A 21,160-nucleotide genomic window follows, 5' to 3' on the forward strand; every position below is an offset into this window, starting at 1 on the left:
CCGACCGACGACTACTACTAGATCGATGAAACACATCTTTCTATTATGCGCGTGTGCGCCTCTGCGTGTGCGTCTGCGTGTGTGCAATAGAAACGCGTATAGTATGTACATTAAATTAATCTATTTATCCAGACTGACAGTTATAGAAAATACAAGTATATAATTTTTTAAAAAATACACAAACATATTCTTAGTCCCAATATTTTATTTTTCCATCCCAACCAGCCGTTGCCAGTCTCGACGGTTCGTGTGGATGCCACAATACGTCGATACATACACCGTCGTGTGCTTTCCATTTTTTGTACAGCTTGGTCGTTTTCCAGTCCCAAATGTAACACTTACCGTCCGCATCTCCCGAAACAAGATAACTACACGAAACAAACAAAGTGTAATACTAGTGTAATATCACCTTATACATTCATCACGTTGCGATATCATTTCACTCGCATACGCATAGTATATCGTCAATTTCGCTCACCTCATGTCAGGAGAAAAGTCTAAACCGCACGCGTAACCAGCAACCATGTGACCCGTGAATGTCTTCTTACGATTCATTTTAAATCTATTCAGTGCAGAAAATATAACTATTTTGTTGTCCATACTTTGACACGCGAGCCACTTTTGATTCGGCGATGGTGTGACCGCTGGCATAGAATGCATCGAAGGATCTGCTATATACTTCATGTCGACCGGTATATCCCTGTACAGAAGGCGTAACACTTGTATAAACGAGGTTATCAACGAGATAAATGAAAATAGACAACACCGTACCATTCCCAAACTCTCAAACTTTTGTCGTCAGAAGTAGTGACAAAACGACGATTTTCGTCTACGAACGTTATAGTGTTCACTGCTCCCAAATGTCTATCGTACTCTTGTGTTATTTCACCGGAACGAACGTCCCACTGTGTAACGTACAAGTAGATATTATTTACCATAGAATTACCATAGGTTTTCTCCAAGTATAAAACTTACGCAAATAATCTTCTTGTCGCTGGTGCCTGCCACAAACAAATGTTGTTTGTCCGAATCAGGATTAAATTTCACGCAGTACGGTATCTTTCTATTTGTAAATCGACTAATGCAGGTGCCAGTCTCTGTATCCCATAGTTTCACATAACGATCGTATCCCGCTGATAAAAATCTCTTCCCATCATTATCGAAACTTATGTCTCTAACGGCCTGACGATGACCGTAATAAGTCCGGATACATCTTCTTTCTTTGTACACTTCCCATAACTTTCGTTAAAACATACATGTGGAATTAGTAAGTATTTTATCCCTAACGTTACATTCGTTTCTCAACACGCGCATACCTTCACCCTGCAATCCATGCCGCAAGAGAGTAACAAATGCGCTGTGCGAGGGAACCATCTAATTTGAGAAATACCCTTTGTATGACCTTCCCAATTATGAATTTGAGCTTTAGGAAGGAAACATCTATCGGGAGGTGACTCGGATCTCAAGTTCACTCCAACGTCTTGTGGAGCATGTAAAAATGATCTTCCTTGATAATCCACGCTATCCTTGACTGCAAATTATTGTCAAATAAAAATCCAAATTCACTATAAAAACGACTGAATCCCAAAAATGTACATACTGTGCAACACAGTCTTTTCTTCCAAGGGTTTCTCCTCCATCGGTTTACCCCTTCTGTTTCTCTTGGCTAATATCTCCTCTAATTCAGCAGCCTCTTCTTCCGTCGGTTTTATAACTCGTTTCTCGTCCACGTATCCACCCCATGGGCCTAAGAATCCTTCGATATCCGCAGGGTTATCGTTTCTATGACGCTTTCTCTTATCCGACGGTCTTAAAGTTGTACTTTCAAACACAGTTTTGCAACCCAATACTTCTGCTGCTTCCTTCGCGCCGATTATCGTCCTACCTTCTTCCGCGCTACCATCCACAGTTGGATCCAACGCATAGCCTGTAATAAACAACTATTTCATTCTAGTATACTTTGTTTCACATTCGTACACGCGTGCGTTTAAACATACCATAACTGGCAAAAGTTCTCCTTTGATTTTCAAACTGAAATTCGCTTATATGAGCTTTCTCTACGTATCCAGAGAGCATGTTTTTTATAGCGCGTTGTTGTTGCGTTTTAAAAGGATTCTCAGGTCCTACGTCTGGTGCAAACAGTTCTTCGTACTTCGGATTGTGTGTGACTTCCGTCACCGTTGAATCTACGTGCCTTACACACAATTCGGTTCCCTGCGATACATTCGGTTCAATCGAACGTTAATGATCATGTCGAAACTGTGACGAAAATGTTTGCGAATTATTCGCTAATAATCGTACACATTACAGAAAATTTCGTTAATAATTCATTATTACCGTAGGAACTACTTCCGGTGCGGAGCAAATTTGTAAATTGATCGACGTGGATAATTTATCCATGAGTAAGGACGCATCACTGGAATCATCTTTAACGTCATTGACGTCGTTAACCTGTCTTTTCGCATTTTCACTTTCCGTTTCGGGTTCACTGCATTCATCACTGCTTCCGTACTCTTTCAACGCAAGCATGTTTCTCGATACTTGTTCGAACGCAACCAGTCACTGAAATCAATTACAGAATACGAAACATTTCTACGTAATATTGTTTACACAAACATAACATTTCACGGTTATAACACACAAGCAGCCCTCTAACGGTGAAATTATTTTTCGTCACCACGATTGCACAGCCTCAAGATGCACGTACCGCGCTACAAACGTTGTTTCTCGAGAAACGTGCTTCTTGCACGTTTCGAGATCCCTGTACCATGTCGGTGTCGCGCTCGATGTCACCAAACTACAAGATTTTAGCCTTGTCAGTAGGAATCGAATTAGGTACTTGTACACTTCATTTCGATGGGAATAGCATTTACCAAATATAAGGATATCAAATCTTTCCATACGTAACTATTTCATGGAATAATTAATTTATACAGTTTCACAATGTTCGGGTAGAGATCTTCGATTCAGCTAGATCCGTTAATATATCGAGGCATTTTTCACGGTGTCGGTATTTCAGAATAGTCGACAGAAAAATAACATCGTATGCGTACTCTGTAGGTACATAACTTGAGTCTGCGATGATTGTAAATACTATACACTGTAGAATTCATCTTAAAATTAAGTAGTCTTGTTTCGACAACGTCAAGTTACGCCAAAGATGATTCGTCGGGTGGTTGGCGTGTACATACGTAAACGAGTACCTACACCAAGTATTTCTATACCTTTATCATCCGATTAGAACTCGATGAAACAACGAGAAGTCAGAAAACCAATTACTTGCGTACCTTCGTTTGTTTCAAATCTATATTTCAACCAACCAATTACGCGTGTAGTCCAAGTATCCTTCGTTTCAACAATCCAAGTTAATGTTCGTTGACAAATAAGGTTAGAATTTCAAAGATAACCAAGGAATTGTGGTAAAAGTTTGTTGCCTCTTACTTTGTTTCTTTGGATTTTTCCCAACAGGATGATTTCGAATGCTTTATAGGACGCCTCAAGAAAACTAAAGAAATTTCAGACATCTCCGTCAAGCAGTGGTTAAGATTAGTGATCACGATCGAATCGACATCTGGAAATCTGAAAGGAGACAGTGATTCAACAATGAATAACATCGGTAGTGTTTCATGTTTTTATCCAGATGACAGATCAGCTTATTCGGATGAAAACAATGCGTTCTTTCGAAATCTATCAGGAATAAATTTGCCAGAGAAGATTTTATTCGTAATCGACACTGTCAGGGAGAAGAATTGCACTCCGTTCAAACTATCCACAGGAGCAGAATACATGCCTCTGTTTATGATGAAACGAGTCGTAGAAAATTTTGTTTGCATCAAATCTACCATTCAACGGAGTCACGAATATGCGATAATGACTTTAAATTCCCAAGGTGCTCGTTGGATTTGTGATTTTACTAGTAACATAAAAAGCATAGTTGGCCATTTGGACATTATCGACGAAGACACATGCGAAGAAGATCTAAGCGCTTACGATCTTGGACAGCTATTCGAAAGGATACAATCAAAAGTGCCTTTGCCACCAAAGAAGCATACCAGTACCTTACTTCCGACATTCGTGACCAGAGTAATTTTAATGTACTCTCGATCGAACGATATTCCAAAATTCCTAACTAGTAAGAAATTCTTTGATAATCTTACAGAAAATTGGTGCTTCTTCATAGACGTGTTGTACATACACGAACCTCCAGATTCGAAAAATTTGTGTGAAGAAATTTATGCTGAAATGGCAATGCTGGATACAGCAAATTATTCGTATATATTAGAAGTTGGAAAAAATGCGGCAAAATTGCACGATAATATGGCAAAATTATTGGCACACCCATTACAACGACCATCTCAGAAAGATGCATGTTATACAATTTATTCATCTTTGAATTTGCAAAAAACATATACCAATACCTAGTAGCTTCCATTATTATTCAGATAGAAATTGTACGTTTCTTGTATTTAAAAGAATAAGACCGTCACGGTATGTAAATGCAAAAATAATTCCGATTTTCAAAACAACGCTCACCATCATTGTTACCAATAAAAGTATTATTAGCACCATCATCGTTGCCATTCATCGTTATAGTTGTAATTATTATCGTTGCTAATGTTTTAGTGGTAGTGGTGGTAGTAGTAGTAGCAGTAACAGTTGTTGTCGTTATTATTGTTATTATTATTATTAGATGTTCAATATCAATTTTGTATCCATTGGACGATGACTCTTTTGCAATATACCATGAACATGACATACACGTGTGACTATATAAATAAAAAAGGTATTTATTTACGAGTGTACATATATAAAAATATACAACTTGGGCATTATTATAATTGCGTACGTGTAAAATTATACACTACACAATTGCAATACTTTATCAGGCATTACTCGAAACAGCGTCGTACTTGTGCACTGGTCGCAAATCTCGATAAATATGTCTCTAAAAACGACGGTATCACAGTGTAGAAATTACAGAATCACTTTACCTAAATTACGATAGAATTACACTGCAAAACTTACGGATACGGTTGATACGTTCGTTACGTTCGTTACGTGTTTACAAATTCAACGATTAAAACCGCATCGAGTGTGCGTTACGTTTGTATGTACGTGAGTAACGAAGGGAAACAATAATACTGTAAAATCGTGAGGTCAGCTCGTTCTCGTTCGAAAGAAAAACGTATCTGTTCGTTTCACCTCTTGTTACCGCAATCGTCGAGCGAAACGGGATGGCAGAATCTACGTATCGTAGTTTCTGTATAATTACAGGTATGTGCAGTATTGGCCGGGTTCTCTAAACGGTAGAGTAACGAGAAGACAGAAGGAAAGTAGAAAGAATGAAACTGTCGGGTTTTGCGTCGAGGAAGAGATTCGTAATGTTTTTAGAACTCGAGCCAACAGATGCACGAATTGCGGTGTACCATTATCGCTCGTTACGGTATTCGATACTTCTTCCGATGGGTCCTTTACGGCGCTCACAGCAAGTACGGTATCAGCAAATTCCCCGTGCGGATCATTCTTCGATCGCCAATTGCCGCAATGAGGGAAGTTGCGTGGTACAGGTGGCATATCTTCGTCTTCTCCAACTTTGAAAACCAAGGACATTCCTACTTCGGCGTGAAACTCGATGTGGCAATGAAACAACCAATAACCTGAATCGAACGAAAGAACGTATTTACATATTACGTATTTACCTGTTTCACAGAGTATACAGAAGTGAAATGCAGAAGTGTACAGGAGAAAATAGGGTAGTGTGCTGTCGTATATGTACGTACCTGGATTATTGGCATGAAATCGTATAACGGTGTAACCACCATCCGGTACTGTCACTGTATCCTTTAAAGGAGCGCGATCAAGATTTCTGCGTATCAAACCTTTTCTATCCAATTCCCTGACGGTCTCGACCGTGACGTTTCTACCGACCCTTTCCATTGCGACCACGCGAAATTGGTATCCATGAAGATGAAACGGATGATTCGCGTCGTAAGCAAATCCTGGGAACCAGTGACCGTTAAGGCTATAGAATCTACGCTACAGACGTTTCGCGGTTGAGCGCAGGGGTCGAGCGGTGAAATACGAACCTTCGTCTACCAGAACTACCTCCACCACGCTTCCGAGTTTCACTCGAAGGACATGAGTACAAGCACAATAAGTCTGTTCGCATCCTTGTACAGTGCTCTCGTTGCAGAATCGATTCTGATCTACAATATCCCGCTGGGACAACAGCGGAACGGATGGTAATTTCATCGAGATGTGATTCAGTTGCGGAGTTAGAACCCGCTTAGTTATATTAACTGGAAAAATGTAAACGACTCGTGTCAGATGTACGTGCCTACGGAGACACGATTCAAGGTAAATTACGGTACATTACAGCAGAAGCACCTTGCTCGAATCCGTACAAATTGCTACGATGAAAATGTGGATTGTCCTTTTTATAGAAATCGTAAGACACGTAAAATTGGTAATCAGGCTCGAGGGTGTTTGACTCGTCGTTCTCGTCCATTGCTCTCAGCAATGGCACGCTGAGGCTACTGTTCCTTTCGGTGCCCTCGTTTAAACCGTTTACTCGCTGGAACGAGTTAGCTCGGTTATTTTATTAGAGCTGGTCGCGCGACATAAATACAGATCCTTCTGAGAAATTGCTCGTATGAAATATCGAAATCTCGTACCTTCTCATCCGACAGATCGTCCAATTCGCGCTCGTAAGTGACTCGACCTTTCGGATCTTGCTCGATCGCACCATCGTATCGCAGTATGCCAACTTGAAAAGCCTTCGTGAATCTTTCGTCGCAGTCCATTAATCCTCGAACTCGAATCCAATAATTGTCGATTTTTTGATTCGCCTCGAGAACAAAGTCAAATCTTTCGCCAGCGTAGCTTACCAAAGTTTTCGCTAAATAAACACAGGTGAAGACCCGTACCTTTAATATTCGTTCGCCTTCTTGCAACACAACTACCTACCCACTACAAACGTGTACAACAAGGCAAGTAGGCAAGTAATGCGTGTACAAGCTCGTACGTACGAACACACTCACGTACCTTGGACCGGTTCGACATCGCGACCATCCGAACTGATTATGTTCATGGTGTGATTGTCGATGGACAACTCGACCGGACAATTAAGAAACTCGGCATTGATCAGTCGAAATCTGTATCTTGTATTCTGCAAGTAACGGGTAGCTAGTTACAGGAACGATAAGTGTTTTCGGTCTGTCGTCCCGCGATATTTTTCATAGAATTTCCCCGTTACCTGTTTAACGAGAAACGTTGCGACAGGCATTGCAGCGGAAACGTTGTTTTCAGTCGGAGCAGTCGTGAAACGACCCAAGCCGTTGATCAATATGTTTGGCGGTTTGTTGTCTCCACCCGCGTAGTGATGATCTAGAAACTTGTCTATTCCTAATTCGCGCGTCCAATCCAGGATTAGTATGACGTGTTCGTCGATGTCGTACAAATCACGATGCCAGTTGATCTTTGGAGGCGTACGAACTATCAGTGAGCCGAATACACCGTCGCCTCGCTGAAAACCTAAGCGGAGAGCCAGTTTTCGATGAAAAAGAAATAACGTCGAGTCCGATAGAAATGAAATCGCTCGAAGCCGCACCTAAATGCGAATGCCAGAAATGCGTGCCTGCTTCGGTAGCGAAGTAGTCGTATCGGAAACTCGATCCCGGTGAAATCGGACATTGGGACACGTACGGTACACCGTCCATGTAGGGTGTTGCAACGTGATGTTGCCCATGCCAGTGCATCGCGGTACTCTCCGAGTGCAACAAATTGATTACGTCGACTATTACTCTGTCGCCTCTGCATACCTACGGACGAGTAAGCGGCTTGAAACAAGTTTTAGCTTTCGGTGGAAGAATGTCGGAGTGCACAGCGATTAGCGATTTGCATGTTTGTTTATGCTTCGAATCCGAATAGGGCACCACTCTCCGAGTACCGTTTCCACGGCCGATCGCGAAGAAACCACGCCTCGGCAGGGTACACGCAGTTTCCAAGGTCGTCGAATAACCGTAAAAGTCGCGACGCGCGTTTGAACAATTTTACTCGATAAATCGTATCCGTAACAAACCTATTCATCGAGAGTCCAAGCAAATTCTGTTCTCGCTTCGATCGGGAATCCCATCGGTGATCGCAAATTACCGCAATCCTCGAGAAACTGGAAAACCAACAACGACGGTAGATCGGACGGCGATGGAAATGAAGCTGTGCGTGCAAATAGGCGACGCGTTTACGCATTCGCGAAATTCCGCGATGAAAACGTTCTCGTCGCTCGAAGGAAAGTGTGCGTGTACACCTTCTCAATGGGATATATGCGGGTAGTTGGTTGAGCAGATGCTACGCTTACGTACGTTGCTCGCGCGTGTACGTATTACGCATCCACACACACGCGAATACATACCTCGATACGCGGGCCCGGCATTTGCCGATTCACTGTCAAAATTGATCTTCCCGTGCCATCGGCTGGAACACAATGCATTCGAAAGCAATCGGTAATATTGAACGGGCAATCGTAACACGCCTTGCTCATTGTTCGATAAGCCTCCAATTTGAAAATGTAACGGCATTCCAGCGGAGGAGCTCCGTCCGTACAATTTCGGCGACAAGGATGGTTTCTCCAGTCAAACGTATCGGCTGTTTCCGGGTCGATACGTACAAATTCGGAAACATCGGAGGCTGTTGGCATCATTTCTAAAACGAACAGCGATACACATTGGATTTGTAATGCGGTTATCCACGCGTCTTCATTGATTGTTCACTCACCGGAGGTACCACAGGCTCGAGACAACAGTAGAATTTCAATGAAAATACGTACAACCTTCCAATCTGACATCTTGCGGTGATCTGCAAATGACGTGTACTTGACAAATCTCGTGGTTCTTTAATCAGAAACGCTACGATCACTTTAATATGCGCGAACATCTTTAATGATAATTTACATTGGAAAATTACATTACGAATACACCTGCAAATATCGAGTACACGCGATACGTGTATCTCGTGTATATGTCTGTGCCCCAGTAAGTGGAAAACAAATGCGCTTATCTAATCTGGATATCACGAAAAGAACGTCTAGCAAACGAGACTTTAAGATCCGAACGAGTTTCGAAGCATCTTGAAATGTAAATGCACACGATAGATATGTATGTTTGACTCGAGTGCTCCACTTATTTACAATACTCGTAAAACAATACTCGGTGTGTACCGTGATGCGCGAGAAATTGTTCAATCCCGCTACTACAGGGAGAGGCGCGAATAGGAAAACAGTAATAGCTATTCTGTTACATAGCGTGTAACGTTGATGGGAAAAATTGCAAAAATTCCTCGACAGACTTACGGAACTGAACAATTTCGTCAACTTTCGCGTTACCACCGTTTGCCCGGAAATCCCCCCTCCCGGCCAGAAAGCCACCCTCTTTCCCGTTTTCTCTTTCTCCGAAGATTCACGCGTAACATTTATTCCCCCCTGATAGAGCAGTCCGTCATTGTTGCGACAGCAAATAGAAATACTTGTTTTTGTCGGTATTGGGTGTCACAGGTTCAGGACAGATGTCGAAACGTCTCGTTGGGCAACACACGTGCGCGGTGCTCGGTGTAGCTCGTTTGGAAAATGGCTAAACACGTACGATCCTTTGGTCGCGTTGTCGCGGTCGGATATACGTTATTCGCTCGTCTCACGTCCGCTCGTCCTAACGCTCGCGACTATGAAAAATCAACGATGTTTTAAGAAAGACTGGATCAATGCAGCGCCATCCGTTTCTCTATACAGGAATTCTCTGGAGGTCACGCGTGCCCCACGACGACGACGACGAATCGAATCGCCACCGGTCCTCTTACTTTACCCGATTAACGTATGTATAAACAACGATACATATAACGTCACTGTACACGTGTAACGTCACTCGTGCAACATCACGGGTATTCCTACAGCCGTGGAGCGCTCGAAAAATGGCTATCGTCATCCACTGAATCGTTGCGAATGAAAATTAATAATCCATTAATCTTCCATTTTCTTCGAAAGAACAAATCCTTGAATTTCCCCGTCTCTCATCCGTGTATACGTGTTTTCCTTTTTCCTCCTTTCCTCTTTCTTTTCCTTTTTTCTCTTTTCTCTTTTTCTCTTTTTCTCTTTTTCTCTTTTTCTTTCTGGTAAGCGCAAATGTAAAATCATGCTACCTCTCCGAATCTTCGGGTCACGTTTTAAGGTACCTCGAGTTGCGGAGGAATAAAATATTCGACTTTACGGAAAACCACGAACTTTTCCGCCTCCCGCGACAGACATTTCTCTCTTTACGATCTTTATAATTCTGTACAATTGGGATCACGTTCAAACCATTTCGGATCACGAATTTTCCTGTACTTTTATCTTGTATAAAATGTTTGTAACATCGACGCCGAAAAACCACGCAGAAGGTATCGTAACATATCCTTAAAACGATAAACATAGGGTTCGGAGAGGGAGAGTTTTTCTGCAGAAACGGAACGCGTCACGGTTTTTCCCATACGGCCTGTACACGTGACTCGATCGTTACTCACTTCTCAATTTCCGCAATACGTAATTAATAATTCACCATCTCAAGTGATCCTAACTAAGAGGCATGACTTACAAGTGACGTACAATGTGATGCACAGCTTCGACGAGATTCTCGGCCAACGTTTACCAGGAAAAGAGATGTTCATTTCGAAAGCTAATTTCGAGGCGATGCAAGGTCGATGCATCGACTATACATGTATTTGCCGTAAGAGAGAGAATATGAAAATAACGAGAGTGATATTCTCTAACCGTAACCGCAACACGTGGCGTCTCGTACGTATATTCAACGGGCTTACGCAATTATACTGTTCGAGAAACAGGTGGAAAGGGAAACACGTAGAAGACACGGTGGATGTATATTCGTAAAAATAATTACTTGTAGCGTATATCGACATCGATATCCAACAACGAACACGAACAACGAAACCATTTCTAATGAAAACAGTGGCGCGTCAACGAATACTTGAAAATGCACCAGTTACCCGCCGAATTGCATCGTTGGAATCACAAGGAAGAAGGACGAAAAAACTATATTCGCATAACAATAGACGGCCGGAAAGGGATGATTAAAAACTGTGTATCTATAAGAAGAAGGCGAAGAACGAGAAGAGGAAAAAGATGAGAATCAGACAGAAAAAATAAAGAGACCAAAGTAGCGTAACTTTAAGTTTACGTAAGATCGTTAACCTTTGTGTAATAACGGTGTCGGAGAAGATGACTACGCATCAGTATGTCAGTGCCAAGCCATGCGCAAGGACGCGCAAGAACGTTCCCCCCGATCATCGCTTTCAATGGTTTCTCCGTGCCTTCTACGCGCAGTTACACGTGCATCTGTGCGCGTTATTTTCTCCTTCGTAGAAATGTATCCACATCATTCCCGAATATTCGTGTCTGTGGTGTGGTGGGACGAGGCTGGTTTTTGCGCAGCATCGCATAGAATATTCGCCATTCAAAGTAGCACACAAGTTTCATTTTATTCTTCTTTATATTCATCAAATTCCGATATAACTCAATTGTTTGTTCAATTGTCCGCTTCTTATGCTTGTCAGGCATCGTACACTACAAACAGGAAAAGGTGACACGGATTCGTACGCCGTGTAACGCGACAAACATTCATACAAACATTCGAATTCGTAGGAGAGAGATGGAACCCGGATCAAACACCCATGTACTATGCGAGTATATAGCGCATCGTTTAAAGTTTCAGGTCAAGAATCGGTGTATCGGTGTAATACCCGAATCGGTTTATCGTTGTTGCAAATTCTATCAGGGCTTACAGTTGGACCAGGCTTTACTTGTTCCATACACAGTACCGGTGGGCAGCACCGTTTCGTTTGTCCAGCATCGGACATTGCAAGTAGTTAATCGAATATCTAGATGACAGAACGAGCAAATTACCATGGAATTGTTACTTTGAATTTTCATTTCGTGTCGTGAAACATCAGTTACCGATTATGCGAGTAAATAATCGACTGCGTAGTTTGGCCATACTGTAGCAGATGTCGCTGCTGGTCATTGAACACGTTCGCTGCTCGAATCCTCGAATGGAACACTAGGAGAAGTAATCGTTCCGCGAAACGTAACGCGAAACGTAACCCAAAACCGAACGCGGCAGTCGATTCGCGGGGTTCCTTCCGAGACAAGAAAAATAATTGAAACGGCCGATTCGCGGAGATTTCATTTGGTTCGTAACAAGTCCGATGTTTATCCGTTTATTTGGTCTTCTAACCTCGCCTACTTTTCCTTTCAATATGCGTCAACGTTCATAGATGTAACCTATTTACAAAGTTGCACGTATGTATATATATCGTATTATAGATGTATTAACATTACAATTGTGCACGGCGCATTCTCCGTATGAGCAAACGAAAATGACCGAGTTCATACAAGGAACATGTTTATCGATGTGCCCGGAAAAAGAACGTCGGATGTAAGTCACAGTGCCGTGTACCATAACGCGGTACGGTTTTCATTTGAAATTTCAATTACAAACGATGCAAAATCGAATTATTATCCGTATTCTCTCGTGTTTTCTCATGCGCAAAGGAGAGAGAAGGAAGGTCTGCTGCATAAATTCGAAATCGACGAAGAGAGGAAAAATCTGCACGGGCAATTGAAAGCTGATCCCATGAAAACTGTGAAATGTTTCGGTCGTCCGGCAGCCGGGATAATTATGACGGATCCTAGTCAGTTACGTCCCGAGGCTGTATTATTATCGACTATTAGATACATGTTTACCAAGTACGCTGAAAACCGCAAGATTCTTCCGTATTCCTTTCATCGGTTTACAACTGCAACTTTCATAGAATATGCCGCTTGTCCTTTTTTTCTTTCTCTCTAGAGTCGCTACGCGAACCGACGTCGACTGGATAGTAGTATACGACTTTCTGTTCGATCGTTTGAGAGCTGTCAGGCAGGACGTTGCGATTCAAAGGATCCGAGTTCCCGCGAGTATTTCAATCTTCGAACCCATCGTCCGATTTTTCGTTTATTCCGCGCAAAGGTACGCGCAATCGATCGATCAGCCACACTCATTCAACTTTTTCCTCGACCTTAACGTCGCAACTGGTTATGCGGTTCGTTCCCGGGAATAATTGCAGATTGTGCGATCGAAACGCTTCCGAATTCGATGCAACGATCAACAATAGACACCTCTCCGAGTGCATGTCGCATCTGTTAGTTTTGTACGACGAGTGGGACCGGGAGATTCGTGGATCGGAACTCGAGACGAGTACGGACAACCTGAAACTGACCAATCATCGCGAACAAGTAGAAGCACTCTATATCCTTTTAAATATGGGTAACACGGAAGCTTTAACCAGGTCGTTGACCCTGCCGCTACATTTAAGGTACACAACAGCGACATCATCGCTGCAACCGACATTCGTTTATTCCTCCAACGTAACTCTCTCCCTCTTTATTCGTTTCCTTACAGGCGGTCCCCGAGCGTTCGATTATCCACGGAAATATCACTAGCCTGGTATTTGAAAAATTATGTACGCGTTTGCAGCTTAATTCAACGACTCTCTCCGATGCTCGTATGCGCGGCTATGATCAATATACCGAACATCAGGAGGTGTGTTATATTTTATCGTATCCCTCTTACAGCGCGTATCAATTAAATACCGGACAGAGTCGTTCATCTTTTTACCGTGTATCTTGGAATTGCTGTGTCGCGACTTGTCAACAGTCGAAAAATTAACTAAAGTCCGATCCGAAGGAGCCAACAACTTGCTACCGTCGAGACTCGTCGTAATCGTTATAGTGTTAAGCAATTCAAGTAATTAGTATCGTTCGGAAAGCTGAAGACGAAACAAGGCTTTCAACTAATTTAACGAAATGTTGTTTGCAGGACAACGTTCAAAATCATGAGTTCGGGCTATAACAGTAAAGTTGTCACGTATCCGGGAATTTTGTTACAAAAACTTTTATTGTACAGAGATATAGAGAAAGTTCGAGCAGATTGTATATTATACGGAGCGGAATTTAACCAACAGAATATACTCTTTCGAAAAGCTACGTTCAAAGAAGACGCAAAATTGGTAAGAAACTGTTCCGTCAGGAATTTCTTATACCGAATCGAGAATCAAGAATCATCGAGATCATTCGTGGTGGTATTTCAGGGAAACTCGGAAATGTACTACGCTCAGGAGACTTTGCACGATTTTCTACCTGAAATTCTTCTCGAATCTGCGTAGAGTTGCAAGAAAAGTACGCGCAACAACGAAATAAAGAAAACGTACAAGTACAGAAATTACACGAAAATATATTTGTTTCTAGCGTTCAAGTTTATGAGTCGCGTTGGTTTTCACTCATTGCGAATCACTGGACGAACTGCTCGAGGAATCCGTAGACATAACTTCGACATCCTCGGTTTCCTGTTTATGAGTATTCATAGCAACGCTACCCTGTCCGCTTACCGACAGGTGAATTTCACCGGATGGATGCCATGCGAATTGATTAGCTTGCGACACCGGTGGCTCTGAAATGTTAAAATATAGCTGGTTGGTTGTTTCGAACTCTCAACGACGAGAGAAATAGTACCGTTTCGTTGGACGATTACCTCCTACAGGATGTCCTGGTCTGTGCAAATCGGACGATATTCCAGGATGGGAACCCAGCATTTGACCATTTAACGGAAGGTCGCTCAGTCGTCCAAGATACCCTAATCTCATCTCGATATCTGTAACACATTCCACAGCACAGTCAAGATCTGCATCGTGCGAAAGGCTAAACGAAACTACTCGAAAATAACGAAATAGTTGTTTATTTCAATGTATGCTTTCTCCTAAGAAATACATTGCAACGCGATTAGTATATATACACATATATATTGTATATACAAATGTTACCTGTCGGATACGGTCTTCTAGGATCTCCTTGTTGCCACGTGAGTGGCGCGCAAATAGCATTGGACGCGCTTATTCTGTGAGCGTACTTGATGAGCTCCTCCGAAGGTACAGGTCTCTTGTTGGCACGAGCGATCGATTGTAATTTTTGTTTGGCTTGGTAAATGGCAGTTGCTAGAATCTGTTCAGCTTCCTTCAACTGACGTTGTAATTGACGAATGTCTTGATCTTGTCTCTCGACCTCTGCTCTCAGGGCTTCCATTTTCAAGTTAATTTTCGCTTGTTCAGCTGCTCGATTCAAAGTACTTTTCAATTCGTTGTCTTTGGCGATTAACAATTCGGTTAACCTAGCGTGTTCTTCGCTGGATAGTTTCAGAGGTTTCTGAGCGATAGTGTTTTCAATTATTTCTCTAAGAGAAAGCAGTAAATAGAAGTAAAGTGAAGTGAAAGGCGAGCAATAGTTGATTAGAAGGCACAAACAACTGAAATAACTTACTTTGCTACGAGTTCGATGTCGTCTATAAGAGACAACAGGATCTCTCTTGTACTTTTGCCTAAAGCCATTTTTCCGTACCGCGACGAGTATCGATCGGGTAACAGTGTCGAGTTAGATTTTTAACGTATCCATCGCGATATTTCCTTGTGATCTGTAATAATCGTAAATGAAATATTTGAAAAGTAAATAGCTTTCTTACCATTCGTTTCTTTCTAACTGTCAAAACAATAATGTGGCTGTGCCATGATGGTTCCGACACTCTTCGGATACTACACGAGCGACGCCACGCGGGAACTAGACTGACAAACTAGAACAGGAACCATGTAGGTAAGAGTATGATACGAACTAGCGTAAGATGGAATAACACTACCTTTGAAGTATCGTTTATGACAGAGGTGTCTTCACGCTGGTAGAAAATAATAACTAGAAAATAATTATCAACGCTCTGTAGTTGTAAAAGTAAAGCGAATTCTATTTTATATTCTGATCGATGTCTATAAGAAATTTTGTGCATATACCAATATGTAATATTGAGAAAAGAGAATAAAAAAGAACAGGCTTTTTTCATCTATTTGTATTTATTTGCACAGACCCGTAACATAATCATTATATCCGTAAAGAGCAGTTGGCAGATGATTAATGTAACATAAAATACCTTGAGCCGTCGAACGTCGAAATTGCCCCACGGAAATCTATAAAACAGCTAATGCAAAGGCAACGGCATATTATGCTTTTCCCTATACCTGTAATGTGTAAGACAAGGATAGACAATTACTCTCACGAGACACCTCCTTGAAAAAGCATCTCATCGGTTCCTGGTACGTACGCGCGAAGCATCAGGGCTAAGGAGGTATCCGAAAGTGCGCCATCTATCGGCAACAGTTAGAAACTAAATGTGACATGTCGATACAGCAAAAAACTACGAAATCAGCAGCTAATACGTTATCAACTATACTATTACGAACAATTTGTTAACTTTTGCAATTTAAGATCGTAGAATGAACCTTTCCCTATCTTCCTGTTTCGCAGCGGAAGAGATTTTGTGTCGCGTTAATTATTTCTTAATTATTAAGAGACATATTGTCAGAAGGTAACGTAGAATTTCTTGATAGATGAATGGTTACAATGAATTTCTTCACTTAATAAGGACAAATTGTGAACAACTATGTTCGTAGAACTTGGGCTATACTTTAGAGAATATTCAGTAAAATTTTGAAACACATTCGAGTAAGAATTAATAAGTTATTATCGATTACCTGGTGGGTTTGCAGCGTCGGTAGGAATGCCACATGGTGGCACCATCTAGCGGCTGAGAATTGTCGAAGCTTTTCCCTATATCCGTAATGTGCAAGACAAGGGCAGATATACCGTGCGACAAGGACAGAGATTCACTCTCACGCGATACCTCCTTGAAAAAGCATCTCATCGGTTCCTGGTACGTACGCGCGAAGCATCAGGACGAAGGAGGTATCCGAGGGTGCGCCATCTAGCGGCGACAGTTAAGAACTAAAAGCATCATGTCGATAGAGAAGAAATGAACGAAATCAGCAGTTAATTAATTATCATCTACACTATTCCTAATGAATTGTTAACCTTTGCAATTTAAGATTGTTAAACGAACCATCCTGTACCTTCCTATATCGCAATCGACGGGATTTTTAAGATAAAACTGTCCAGTGTTGAACAACATTCGAGTAGTAACTGATATCTAGTTAGCGATTATCCAGCAAGTTTGCTGCGTCGGTAGGAAACGAGATTGGTGGTGTCATCTATCGGCCGGGAAGTGGTACTAATCGACCAGAAGTTTCAGCGTTCTCTCGGTAGATGGCGCCACTCGCTAACACGGGATTCATTTTATCTAAGGGAAAATCGCTAATAACTTGTTAATTACTGCTGGAAACCTGTTGAAACTGGTACGGAATATTCCGGAGGGTCTACCGTAATTTCTGCGATCATGAATATTTATTGTATTATTGTATATGTTTCTTTTGCTTTTTCCAAGTCACGTTATGTTGGATTTTTACAGAAGGGGGGGGATGTTTTCGTATTCCTTGCGGGCCATTGATGCTCAATTCCAGGAATGTAATAATCGTTTGTCCGGTGCGACCTTTATCAGGGATTAAAGGAGGGGTCGATTTCGTAGATGTAAAGGACCCCCCGAAAGTTGGTTGGATGTTTGCAGTATCTTAATAAGCACAGGTAAGACAGGCTGTATGGGGTAGCGGGTACGGGCGGAAAGGACCTTGTATCACTCGACCGTGAGTCGTTGTGTGCGAAGGAGTCTTTTTTTCTTCTCGCGATTGAGACATTGAGTTTTTTTTTTTTTTTTTTTTTTTTTTTTTTTTTTTTTTTTTGGTGGATTCATTAATTTAATTTAATCGTGCATGTGTGTTCTTTGTGTTGCGTGGCTCGAGGCTTGGGTGAAGCAATGTTTCTAAGATGCGAGATGTGTAAAGTGGAGACAGCGAATGTGTCATAAAAGAAGAGTGAAAAAGAGGGAGAAAAGGGAGAAAAAAACAACAATGGGAGGGAAAAGAAGGTTGTGAAAAGAAGGAAAAAAGGGAAAAAAGGAAAAAAAAGGGGAAAAAGGGATAAAAAGGGAAAAAAAAGGAAAAAGTGGGAAAAATGCGAAAAATGAGGAAAATGAAAAAAAAATGGAAGAAAATGTAAAAAATGCAAAAAAACGCAAAAAATGAAAAAATGAAAGGAAAGGAAAAAAATGTAAAAAATGGAAAAAGATGTAAAAAAAAGTGTGAAAAAACGGGAAAAAAAGGGAAAAAAAGTGTAAAAAACTGTAAAAAAAGGGGAAAAAAAAGTGTAAAGAAATGTCAAAAAACGGGAAAAAAATGTAAAAAAATGAAAAAAAACGGGGGAAAAAATGGAAAAAAGTGTGAAAAAAATGTAAAAAAACGGGGAAAAAAATGTAAAAAAGTGTGAAAAAAAATGTGGAAAAAATGGACAAAAAATGGAAAAGAAATGTAAAAAAGATTGAAAAGGGGGAAAAATGAGGGGGTACAGGGAGAGAAAAAAATAAAGGAAGGCTAAAATATCTATTTTGTTGTGGAGTTTACATAAGTAAATGAATCCAGATGTGTCCGACAGTGGGATTCGTGGAAGTGATTCACGTGTTCAGAGAAAAGCTTAGATAGATTGACTGACTGACTGATTAATGTTTTTTTTTTTTTTTTTCCGTATACGTGCGAAAGGAAATTGTGATGATGTCGGAGAGGGGAATTAGCTTCAGTGTGTAAGTTTGTAACAAGTTTCGACTACCACAATAAATATTTTTGAAAGGCTCGGATGTAATTTTGTTTTCTTTCTTTTTTTTTTTTGCCGATGAACTATTTACTGGCAAAAATAGTAACTTGCAAGGACATTTGTCGCGAGTATTCAATCATCATCATCATCATCATGATCATCATCATCATCATTATTATTGGAATAATAATAATTTTTTTTTTTTTTTTTTTTTTTTTTTTAAGTACCAGCGGCGTGTATCTTTTATTTTTGGCCATATCTCCAATTCTGTTGGGTTTATGTGGGTAATATTTGGAGACATTGTAGTGTGAGATTGCACGCACATTTTGAATATTTATTGAACATCGTATCTTTATCGGTTTCCGAGATATCCTGAATTGAATGCAAAATATGGTATCTCTGTATCTCCATTTCTAGTGGATGGATTTAGATGAAATTTGTATCGATTACAGACGTCGATATTTGAAGGCAAATGTATGGAGTACAAGATTGGGAACCCAATATTTTTGGGAATATTAATAAAAATTGTAATTTTGAATTTTGTCTCCACTTTGGATGAAATTTGTATATGTTTTAGATGTCTGAAATGGAAGAATTTTTTTTTTTTTTTTTTTGATTGAACGGATGATGTGTTTTCAATGACATATTTTATTTTTTTTTTTTTTTGTTTTTTTTTTTGTTTTTTTTTTTTTTTTGACGGATCTGAATGAAATTTGGACCGATCAGACATCTCGATGTTGGAAGGGAAACATTCCGGAGACAATGTTCTGAATCCAATATTTAATTTTTTTTTTTTTTTTTTTTTTTTTGTTTTTTTTTTTTTTGAAATATTTGAAATTGAAAGTGTTGAGCGAAAGTGTTTAATATCGATGAAATTTGGATAGGTTTTCGATCTCGAAAATGCATTAATTTCGAGTCCATGTATGACCTGTTTGAATGTGATATTTTCTGAGATGTTGAAGATTAAAGTTTGGGGGTTATGTGTGGAACATTTCGGGGTTATGCTTGCATATTTTTGGGTGTGAGCATGGGTCATTTCTGAATATTTAGAGCACTTTAGAGGGTTATGCCACAATATTTCCAGTGTCTGTAAGGGTTATGCCTCCATATTTGTAGTGTTTCCAAGGGTTATGCCTGAATGTGACCTGTATTATTTGGTTAGGTCTTGGTTAGGTCTTGGTTAGGTCTTGGTTAGGTCTTGGTTAGGTCTTGGTTAGGTCTTGGTTAGGTCTTGGTTAGGTCTTGGTTAGGTCTTGGTTAGGTCTTGGTTAGGTCTTGGTTAGGTCTTGGTTAGGTCTTGGTTAGGTCTTGGTTAGGTCTTGGTTAGGTCTTGGTTAGGTCTTGGTTAGGTCTTGGTTAGGTCTTGGTTAGGTCTTGGTTAGGTCTTGGTTAGGTCTTGGTTAGGTCTTGGTTAGGTCTTGGTTAGGTCTTGGTTAGGTCTTGGTTAGGTCTTGGTTAGGTCTTGGTTAGGTCTTGGTTAGGTCTTGGTTAGGTCTTGGTTAGGTCTTGGTTAGGTCTTGGTTAGGTCTTGGTTAGGTCTTGGTTAGGTCTTGGTTAGGTCTTGGTTAGGTCTTGGTTAGGTCTTGGTTAGGTCTTGGTTAGGTCTTGGTTAGGTCTTGGTTAGGTCTTGGTTAGGTCTTGGTTAGGTCTTGGTTAGGTCTTGGTTAGGTCTTGGTTAGGTCTTGGTTAGGTCTTGGTTAGGTCTTGGTTAGGTCTTGGTTAGGTCTTGGTTAGGTCTTGGTTAGGTCTTGGTTAGGTCTTGGTTAGGTCTTGGTTAGGTCTTGGTTAGGTCTTGGTTAGGTCTTGGTTAGGTCTTGGTTAGGTCTTGGTTAGGTCTTGGTTAGGTCTTGGTTAGGTCTTGGTTAGGTCTTGGTTAGGTCTTGGTTAGGTCTTGGTTAGGTCTTGGTTAGGTCTTGGTTAGGTCTTGGTTAGGTCTTGGTTAGGTCTTGGTTAGGTCTTGGTTAGGTCTTGGTTAGGTCTTGGTTAGGTCTTGGTTAGGTCTTGGTTAGGTCTTGGTTAGGTCTTGGTTAGGTCTTGGTTAGGTCTTGGTTAGGTCTTGGTTAGGTCTTGGTTAGGTCTTGGTTAGGTCTTGGTTAGGTCTTGGTTAGGTCTTGGTTAGGTCTTGGTTAGGTCTTGGTTAGGTTAGGTCTTGGTTAGGTCTTGGTTAGGTCTTGGTTAGGTTAGGTCTTGGTTAGGTCTTGGTTAGGTCTTGGTTAGGTCTTGGTTAGGTCTTGGTTAGGTCTTGGTTAGGTCTTGGTTAGGTCTTGGTTAGGTCTTGGTTAGGTCTTGGTTAGGTCTTGGTTAGGTCTTGGTTAGGTCTTGGTTAGGTCTTGGTTAGGTCTTGGTTAGGTCTTGGTTAGGTCTTGGTTAGGTCTTGGTTAGGTCTTGGTTAGGTCTTGGTTAGGTCTTGGTTAGGTCTTGGTTAGGTCTTGGTTAGGTCTTGGTTAGGTCTTGGTTAGGTCTTGGTTAGGTCTTGGTTAGGTCTTGGTTAGGTCTTGGTTAGGTCTTGGTTAG

The 21,160-nt window shown here is 41.0% G+C and overlaps 5 protein-coding genes across 16 annotated transcripts; 2 read left to right on the forward strand and 3 right to left on the reverse strand.

The window, feature by feature from the left end:
* Positions 1-101: 101 nt before the first annotated feature.
* LOC116432509 (pre-mRNA-processing factor 17) lies at positions 102-3,565 on the reverse strand. 4 transcript variants are annotated; one of them, XM_031989542.2, is made up of 10 exons: positions 2,874-2,921; positions 2,708-2,797; positions 2,338-2,562; positions 1,998-2,214; positions 1,601-1,927; positions 1,317-1,531; positions 976-1,239; positions 772-905; positions 479-700; positions 102-368 (listed from the first exon to the last, which is right to left on the reverse strand). In XM_031989542.2, the coding sequence occupies exons 3-10, from the start codon at positions 2,527-2,529 to the stop codon at positions 191-193; spliced, it is 1,749 nt and encodes a 582-aa protein (XP_031845402.1). In that variant the 5' UTR covers positions 2,530-2,562; positions 2,708-2,797; positions 2,874-2,921; the 3' UTR covers positions 102-190. The 4 variants fall into 4 exon arrangements, with proteins under 4 accessions (XP_031845402.1, XP_031845403.1, XP_031845401.1 ...); XM_031989543.2 differs by lacking the exons at positions 2,708-2,797; positions 2,874-2,921 and adding an exon at positions 3,442-3,565; XM_031989541.2 differs by having other exon boundaries at positions 2,708-2,974.
* On the forward strand, positions 2,754-4,838 carry LOC116432512 (BRISC and BRCA1-A complex member 1). 4 transcript variants are annotated; one of them, XM_076370578.1, is made up of 2 exons: positions 2,754-2,835; positions 3,491-4,838. In XM_076370578.1, exons 1-2 carry the CDS (start codon positions 2,769-2,771, stop codon positions 4,420-4,422), a joined length of 999 nt encoding a protein of 332 aa, XP_076226693.1. In that variant the 5' UTR covers positions 2,754-2,768; the 3' UTR covers positions 4,423-4,838. The 4 variants fall into 4 exon arrangements, with proteins under 4 accessions (XP_076226693.1, XP_031845417.1, XP_031845416.1 ...); XM_031989557.2 differs by lacking the exon at positions 2,754-2,835 and adding an exon at positions 2,854-3,419; XM_031989556.2 differs by lacking the exon at positions 2,754-2,835 and adding an exon at positions 2,855-3,387.
* On the reverse strand, positions 4,772-10,813 carry LOC116432508 (uncharacterized). The gene is made up of 11 exons (XM_031989533.2): positions 10,617-10,813; positions 8,773-8,853; positions 8,411-8,700; positions 7,610-7,820; positions 7,256-7,533; positions 7,045-7,168; positions 6,675-6,898; positions 6,388-6,574; positions 6,087-6,299; positions 5,781-5,999; positions 4,772-5,657 (listed from the first exon to the last, which is right to left on the reverse strand). The coding sequence occupies exons 1-11, from the start codon at positions 10,726-10,728 to the stop codon at positions 5,269-5,271; spliced, it is 2,328 nt and encodes a 775-aa protein (XP_031845393.1). The 5' UTR covers positions 10,729-10,813; the 3' UTR covers positions 4,772-5,268.
* On the forward strand, positions 10,813-14,872 carry LOC116432511 (SAC3 domain-containing protein 1). 5 transcript variants are annotated; one of them, XM_031989554.2, is made up of 8 exons: positions 10,813-12,473; positions 12,590-12,784; positions 12,885-13,046; positions 13,144-13,392; positions 13,479-13,619; positions 13,896-14,085; positions 14,167-14,254; positions 14,324-14,872. In XM_031989554.2, exons 1-7 carry the CDS (start codon positions 12,340-12,342, stop codon positions 14,239-14,241), a joined length of 1,146 nt encoding a protein of 381 aa, XP_031845414.1. In that variant the 5' UTR covers positions 10,813-12,339; the 3' UTR covers positions 14,242-14,254; positions 14,324-14,872. The 5 variants fall into 5 exon arrangements, with proteins under 5 accessions (XP_031845414.1, XP_031845411.1, XP_031845413.1 ...); XM_031989551.2 differs by having other exon boundaries at positions 13,896-14,254; XM_031989553.2 differs by having other exon boundaries at positions 14,167-14,872.
* On the reverse strand, positions 14,290-15,678 carry MED4 (mediator complex subunit 4). 2 transcript variants are annotated; one of them, XM_076370579.1, is made up of 4 exons: positions 15,389-15,678; positions 14,896-15,302; positions 14,607-14,726; positions 14,290-14,525 (listed from the first exon to the last, which is right to left on the reverse strand). In XM_076370579.1, the coding sequence occupies exons 1-4, from the start codon at positions 15,454-15,456 to the stop codon at positions 14,356-14,358; spliced, it is 765 nt and encodes a 254-aa protein (XP_076226694.1). In that variant the 5' UTR covers positions 15,457-15,678; the 3' UTR covers positions 14,290-14,355. The 2 variants fall into 2 exon arrangements, with proteins under 2 accessions (XP_076226694.1, XP_031845421.1); XM_031989561.2 differs by having other exon boundaries at positions 14,588-14,726.
* Positions 15,679-21,160: the final 5,482 nt, after the last annotated feature.

Source organism: Nomia melanderi, chromosome 9 (genome assembly GCF_051020985.1).
Source record: "Nomia melanderi isolate GNS246 chromosome 9, iyNomMela1, whole genome shotgun sequence".
Lineage (NCBI taxonomy): Eukaryota > Metazoa > Arthropoda > Insecta > Hymenoptera > Halictidae > Nomia > Nomia melanderi.